At 41.5% G+C, this 7690-nt stretch overlaps 1 protein-coding gene across 2 annotated transcripts in view; it reads left to right on the top strand.

Moving 5' to 3' along the window:
* Nucleotides 1-7690, top strand: part of SLC25A17 (solute carrier family 25 member 17) — a 52648-nt gene that overhangs the window by 15129 nt on the left and 29829 nt on the right. The window contains exon 2 of one of the 2 annotated variants that reach the window (XM_017870263.1): nt 3678-3741. The exons of the other annotated variant lie outside the window; for it this stretch is intronic. Within the exon in view, the coding sequence (XP_017725752.1) occupies nt 3727-3741 (15 nt within the window). The 5' untranslated portion in view covers nt 3678-3726. The remainder of the gene's footprint in view (nt 1-3677; nt 3742-7690) is intronic. 2 annotated transcript variants of the gene reach the window in all.

Raw genomic sequence — 7690 nt, 5'->3', positions numbered from 1 at the left:
GTCTCGGCCTCCCAAAGTGCTGGGATTACAGGCTTGAGCCACCGCGCCCGGCCGGATTAAATTTTTTTAATTGAGATATAATTCATACAACATAAAATTATTTCAAGTATAGTTCAGTGGTATTTAATATATTCACAATGTTGTACAACCACCACCTCTATCTCATTCCAAACCATTTTGAATAGATAAAATGTGGCATATACACTCAATGGAATACTCAGCTATAAAAAGGAATGAAGAATTTATACGTGCTACAGGATGGGTGAACCTTGAAAGCATGATAAGTGTAAAGAAGCCATGGCCGGGCGTGGTGGCAATCATCAGTAGTCATAGCTACTTGGGAGAGTGAGGCAGAAGGATCACTTGAGCCAGGAGTTCAAGGCTGTAGTGTACCATGATTGTGCCTATGAATAGGTACAGATAGCACTGCAGCCTGGGCAACATAGCAAGACCCTATCTCTAAGACAAGAAAAGAAAAGCCAGTAGCAAAAAGTCATAGGTTATATGATTTCCTTTAGAGTAAATATCCAGAATAGAGACAGAAAGCAGATTAGTGGCTGCCAGAAACTGAGTGAAAAGGGGAAGTGGGGAGTACCTGCTTAATGGGTATGAGATTTTCTTTGGGATGATGAAAATATTTTGGAACTTTGGTGGTGGTTGAACAATATTATGAATTTATAGAATGGAATACTTTAAAATGGTTGATTTTATAATATGTTAATTCCACCTGTTTTTTTAAAGCCCCTTGAGCAATTAGACTGGCAAAAAAATCCTCAGACAACCAAAATAGAAGAGACTTCATAACCCTGTAGGTTTTTAATCTTCTTCCTGGCCCCAGTGGATTTCCCTTACTTTCTTGTGAGCTCAGCTAAGCATTTAAAGGATATTTGTTATATATATTTTATTCAACATTTCTAGGTATTTTGTAGCATGTTGTCTAGGCTACCATATTGCTGGAAATGGAAGCCTACATTTCAACTTTAAATATTTAACCCTCACATTTATACTTAAGTTTTCTAACAAAGCCTAAAACAAATCCATACGTGTGTGTGTAAACAAATCTCCTTTAATTGGTTAAAACTGGTCAGCTTTTAGTTTCCTCCCCACTTCACAGCTTTCCCCCTGCCTCTGCCTATCTGTTTACTGCTTCCAGCCTCCAGGGATTGTAGCAAAAAGGTGGAATGGGTTTCTGGCAAAATATGATAATGGTTAGCTTTCTGGGCACAGAATTTCCTGTTCCAACTGGGTGCTCCAAGTCACCTTTGGCAAGTCACCTTTGGCAACTCACAGTTACTAGCTGGGACTGGTACTGCCTGTCTGGTATTACTGTGGCACCCAGCCAGTCAACCTGAAAGTTGGCCCAGGGCTTCCTTCTGCTTCCCGGGGTTTGTGTCCACCATTTGTATAATAGTAATTCTGTTGTATTATTAGTTTTCTATTGCTGCTGTAACAAATGACCACAGACATAAATAACACAAATTTATTATCTGTAGGTGTTGTAGATCTGTATAGATCAGACCGATGCAGGTCTCACAGAGTTGAAATCGAAGTGTTAGCAGAGCTGTGTTCCTTTTTGGAGGCTCCAGGCCTGCAACTGTGTCCAGTCCTTTGAATGCAAGGACTTTTTTGCTTATCTGTTGTAGCGGATATCACAAAAATTATGCATGGATCTTTTTTTAAACTCATCAGCTTTCATTAGTATTAGTGTATTATATGTGGGCCCAAGACAATTCTTCTTCCAGTGTCCCAAGATTATCCCTAAAAGGCTGAACATGTGTGCTCTAGAGGATAAACCATTTCCTTGCCATTTTAGCTTCTAGAGGCCGCCACATTCCTTGGCTAGTGGCTTTTTATCCCATCTTCAAAGCCAGCAATGGTGGGTTGAGTCCTCATCACAATGCAACATTCCCACTACTCTTCTGTATTCCTCTGCTACCTTTTTTTGAGACAAAGTCTTACTCACTCTGTTGCCCGGGGTAGAGTTTAGTAGCACAAACTCAGCTCACTGCAACCTCTGGTTCAAGCAATTCTCCTGCATCCCAGGTTCAAGTGATTCTCCTGCCTCAGCCTCCCAAGTAACTAGGATTACAGGTGTGTGGCACTATTCCCAGCTAATTTTTGTATTTTTAGTAGAGACAGAATTTCACTGTTTTAGCCAGGCTGGTCTCAAACTCCTGACCTCAATTGATCTACCACCTCGGCTTCCCAAAGTGCTGGGATTATAGGCGTGAGCCACTGTACCCAGCCAATAATGCTTTCTTCAGAATAGCAGTTCTAAACCATTGTCTTTTTCTTTCCTTCCTTCCTTCTCTTTCTTTTTTCACCTTTTTTATAGAGACAGGGTCTTGCTATGTTGCCCAGGCTGGTCTCGAACTCCTGGCTCAAGTGATCCTCCTGCCTTGACCTCCGAAAGTGCTGGGATTACAGGGGTGAGCCACTTCACCTGGCCTTGGACCATTTTCTGACAAGACAACAAATGATGCTCACAGTTGATACAGACCTGGAGGCTCTCCTGCATGTCAACTGTAATCCCACCCTTTTCTCACAGACTCAGTAAAACATTTCAGGCCTGGCACAATGGCTGGCCTGAGTGAAGAGACAACCTATACAATAGGAGAAACTATTTGCAAACTATGCATGTGACAAGAGGTTGATATCCAGAATATATAAGCAACTCAACTCAATAGCAAAAACAAAACAAAGCAAACAAACAAAAACCAAGTAAATAATTAAGAAAAAAAAAGCTCTGAATAGACATTTCTCAAAAGAAGACATAGAATTGGCCAACAGATATATAAAAAAAACTTCAACATCACTAATCATTAGAGAAATGCAAGTCAAAATCACAATGGGGTATCACCGCACCCCAATTAGATTGACTGTTATAAAAAGGACAGAAAATAGGGATCCCATTCCTTCACAGGGGCCCTGGTAGAATGAACTTGCATGTCTAGGTACCAGAGAGCCCCAAGTACTCACTTGCTCTAAGGTTGGGTGGGTAGATGGGCAAGGATGGATTGTCTCTACCTTCCCTCAACCAGCTGAGGCCCTGAAATCCTCCCTTAGCCAGATTTCAGGACAAAGGAGCACTAGATATTATTAAAAGGACTCCTTTTGCTATTCCTTTGGAACCCGAATTGGGATTGAAAGTGAGAGGAACAGGGCCTGGGCTCAGAAGTGGGATATAAGGAAAGCAGAACCCAGTGTGCCTGTGTCCATGTCATCTGGAGAAAAAGCTCTTGAGGATATCTAATAGCCATTATTCGCATCAAAACTCTCTAAGGTCCTCCACCTATTTTCTCATTTATGGGAAATGAAACATTCAGAGAAAAGACCTGCCCAGTCACCTCATATGGCTCAGCTGGAAACTAGAAGTGAGATCCAACATAGTGGAAATGTGTAGCATATGGTGAGCCACTTTCCAACTTAGCCATTAAAAAAAAAAAAAAAAAAGGCCAAAAACTAGCCAAATGCTGGTGAGGATACAGAGAAAAGAACTTGCACACTGTTGATGGGAATGTAAATTGGTACAGCCATTATGGAAACAGTATGGAGGTTCCTCAAAATATTAAAAATAGAACTACCATATAATCCAGCAATCCCATTACTGGGTATATATTCAAAGCAAATGAAATCCGCATGTCAAAGAGACCTCTGCATGTCTGTGTTAATTGCAGTGCTATTTGCAATAGAAAAGATGTGGAATCAATGCTGATCTACAGATGAATGGATAAGAAAAATGTAAGTACACACAATGGGAATTTTATTCAGCTGTAAAACAGAATGAAATCCTGCCATTTGTGGTGGCGTGGATGAACCTGGACAATAAATATTATGTTAAGTGAAATAAGCCAGGCACAGAAGAACAAACACCACATGATCTTACTCATAAGTAGAATCTAAATTGATTTTATAGAAGTAGAGAGTAGAATAGTGGTTACCAGGGGCTAGAGATGGTACGAAGGAGAAGGGGACCAGGAGAGGGTACAAAGTTTCATTTAAGCTGGGTACGGTGGTGGCACAGGGCTGCAGTTCCAGCTATTTGCGAATCTGAGGCAGGAGGATTGCCTGAACCCAGGAGTTCAAGACCAACTTGGGCAACACAGGGAGACCCCATCTCTTTTAAAAAAGAAAAAGTTGGCCGGGCGCAGTGGTTCACGCCTGTAATCCCAGCACTTTGGGAGGCCAAGGCGGGCGAATCACGAGGTCAGGGGATCGAGACCATCCTGGCTAACATGGTGAAACCCCATCTCTACCAAAAATACAAAAAATTAGCCGGGCATGGTGGCACATGCCTGTAGTCCCAGCTACAGAAGAGGCTGAGGCAGGAGAATCGCTTGAACCCAGGAGGCAGAGCTTGCAGTGAGCTGAGATTGGGCCACTGCACTCCAGCCTGGGCGACAGAGCGAGACTCTGTCTCAAAAAAGAAAAGGAAAAAGTTAGACATGAATAAGTTCTGGTGTTCTATTACAAAGTATGGTGATTATAGCAAATAACAATGTTGTGCTTATTTCAGCATAGCTAGAAGATTTCAAATGTTATCACCACAAAGAAATGATGTTTAAAGTAATGGGTGTGGTAATTACCCCAGTTTGATCATTATACAGTGTATACATGCATTGAAACACCACACTGCACCCCATAAACATGTACAGTTATTATATGGCACTTATAGATAAATAAATTTTAAAATGTCTCACTCTGGTATTCTTTTAATTCTCATCTACCAATTAGACCCGTTTTTGATTTTCTATATAGTCCTTTTATATATAAATCTGTTCTCATTATTAATCATTGGAGTAGGGAGGAGGCAGTGGTGGGTTTTCAGCTAACCCTCTTGATCCAGTCTTTCTAGTACTACTAAATTTATAAAACTGTTACTTGGTGTTATTCATTTGAATTTTCTGTTTTTCTTTTTTTTGAGATGGAGTTTCCCACTTGTTGCCCAGGCTGGAGTGCAGTGGCACGATCTTGACTCACTACCTATTGAGGTCTATTACTACCTCAAGAACTGGCATATGAAAATTCAAATCAGGTCGGGCACGGTGGCTCACACCTGTAATCCCAGCACTTTGGGAGGCCGAGGCAGATGGATCACCTGAGGTCAGGAGTTCAAGACCAGCCTGGCCAACATGGTGAAACCCCTTCTCTACCAAAAATACAAAAATTAGCCAGGCGTGCATGGTGGCGGGCACCTTTAACCCCAGCTACTCAGGAGGCTGAGACAGGAGAATCGCTTGAACCCAGGAGGTGGAGTTTGCAGTGAGCCGAAATCCTGCCATTGCCCTCCAGCCTGGGCGACAAGAGCAAGACTCCATCTTAAAAAAAGAAATGCAGTACCATGTGATAGAAAACCAATGCCAGAGCCGTAACAAACTTAATAAGCTTTCTCTAACTTTCCAGCTCCCGTTTTTCTTGGAAATTGCCTCCTGAAGATGAAAAAGGATGCTGGATGCAGGGATTTATAGGATTTGTAAAGCTTTGTGGGTTCAGTGTTTTGTGAGACATTGAATATCATTTAGTCGTTGAGTATCATTTCTTGAAACATTGAATATCATTTAATCATTTATCATGACTAGAAAAGAACATTTATGTTGGGGTCATCACAACATAAATAAGTGAAAGTACAGTGAATTGAATAAATGTTTAATTGAGAATCTAGGATGTGCACAGATATAGAATGAATATTCTCACAAATTAGCAGAAGGATTGGATTTCACTGTAGTATATGTGCTGAAAGAGCCATAAATCAGTGCTACGGCACCCTAAGGACTGAACAACCAATTGTAAGCTGATAGGTAGGGAGAGGTAACATTTAATATGCGTTTTGAAGAATACAAATATTAGAATATTCTCCCTTGTCTTGGAGGCTGACCTATTTAAATTGATAATAGGCCTGCCAAATTTTCTTATTTATCATTAAAGTTGACCTAGTTCCTGTTTATCTTGATTTATGTGTGTGTGTGTGTGTATGTATATACACTTTTTTTTTTTTTTGAGACAGAATCTTGCTCTCTTGCCTAGTCTGGAGTGCAGTGACATGATCTCAGCTCACTGCAACCTCCACCTCCCTGGTTCAAGCAATTCTCCTGCCTCCGCCTCCCGAGTAGCTGGGATTACAAGCATGTGCCACCAGGCCCGGCTAGTTTTTTTGCATTTTTAGTACAGGGGGGTTTCACCATGTTGGTCAGGCTGGTCTCAAACTCCTGACATGATCCGCCCACCTCGGCCTCCCGTAGTGCTGGGATTGATCACAGGCATGAGCCATCGTGCCTGGCCTTTTTTCAATTTTTTTTCAATTTTTTTTCTTTTTTTTTTTTTGAGACAGAGTCTTGCTCTGTCCCCCAGGCTGGAGTGCAGTGGCGCGATCTTGGCTCACTGCAGCCTCCACCTCATGATTAAAATATTGTATGAAGCCAGGTGCAGTGGCTCACACCTAGTACTCCCACACTTTAGGAAGCTGAGGCCAGAGAATCACTTGAGGCCAGGAGTTTGAGGTCAGCCTGGGCAAATATAGTGAGACTCTGTGGGTGTGCTGACACACATCTGTAGTCCTAAATACTTGGAATGCTGAGGCAGGAAAATTGCTTGAGCCTAGGTGTTCAAGGTTACAGCAAACTATGATCTTGCCACCGCACTGCAGCCTAGATGACATAGCAAGACCCTGTCTCTAAAATAATTAACTAATTCATTGGTTATTTTTTTGTAACCATTATTAGATCAGCAGTCTGAAACTTGCTATACCAGTGGGTATGCATCTGGGTTGAGAACCATAAACCAAAATGGAAGTTTCATGCATATAGGTTTCATCCTTAAATATATGCTTGTGGTTTTTATATATGACCTTCTGAGTGGAAAGACTGTTGTTTGCTTGTTTTTTTCATTGATAATTTGTGTCATCGTGTTATCCTGGATGAGCTTAAAGAATTGTTAGCAAAGAGATTGTTCCTATTTAATTTAAAACACAAGCAAACCACTATTTCAAAGACAATATGATTCTTACATGTCCTTTCACTTTGTGGTGAATGTATTAAGCACAGAATAAAAGTATGTATCTGTTTAATTACTGGGTATTTTGGTTTTGGGGGTTATCAGGGAGTGCTCATGATAGCAGAAACTGACCTGTAGAAGGTTAAAAATCCATTTGCCTGCTATCTTTGACATGTGTCCTAGGTTGCAAACCCTTAGTTTGTCATATGCAGGGAAATACATTTTCTTTTTCAGTGTCTGAGAGGAGAGAAAGGAGTTTTCTTCTGAAAAATTAAATACTTCTACTAAAGCATAGTAGAACCTTCAACATTACTAATCCTAATAGATTAAAATATTGTATGCATTTGTTCACTGAAAATCTGATTTGATCCATTGCTAATAATAAACTTTTGTTCATTTAAAAGTTGTGACTCCCAGCCAGGCACAGTGGCTCACGTCTGTAATCTCAGCACTTTGGGAGGCCGAGGTGGGTAGATCACGAGGTCAGGAGTTTGAGACGAGCCTGACCAACATGGTGAAACCCCATCTCTACTAAAAATACAAAAATTAGTCTGGCGCGGTGGCAGGCGCCTGTAATCCCAGCTACTCAGGAGGCTGAGGCAGAAGAATCGCTTGGACCTGGGAGGCGGAGGTTGCAGTGAGCCGAGATCGCGCCACTGCACTCTAGCCTGGGCAACAGAGCGAGACTCCATCTCAAAAA

The sequence above is a fragment of the Rhinopithecus bieti genome, unplaced genomic scaffold, assembly GCF_001698545.2.
Source record: "Rhinopithecus bieti isolate Rb0 unplaced genomic scaffold, ASM169854v2 scaffold_4967, whole genome shotgun sequence".
NCBI lineage: Eukaryota > Metazoa > Chordata > Mammalia > Primates > Cercopithecidae > Rhinopithecus > Rhinopithecus bieti.
The sequence above is the reverse complement of the archived record's forward strand: the minus strand, read 5'-3'. Positions and strand labels throughout refer to the sequence as shown.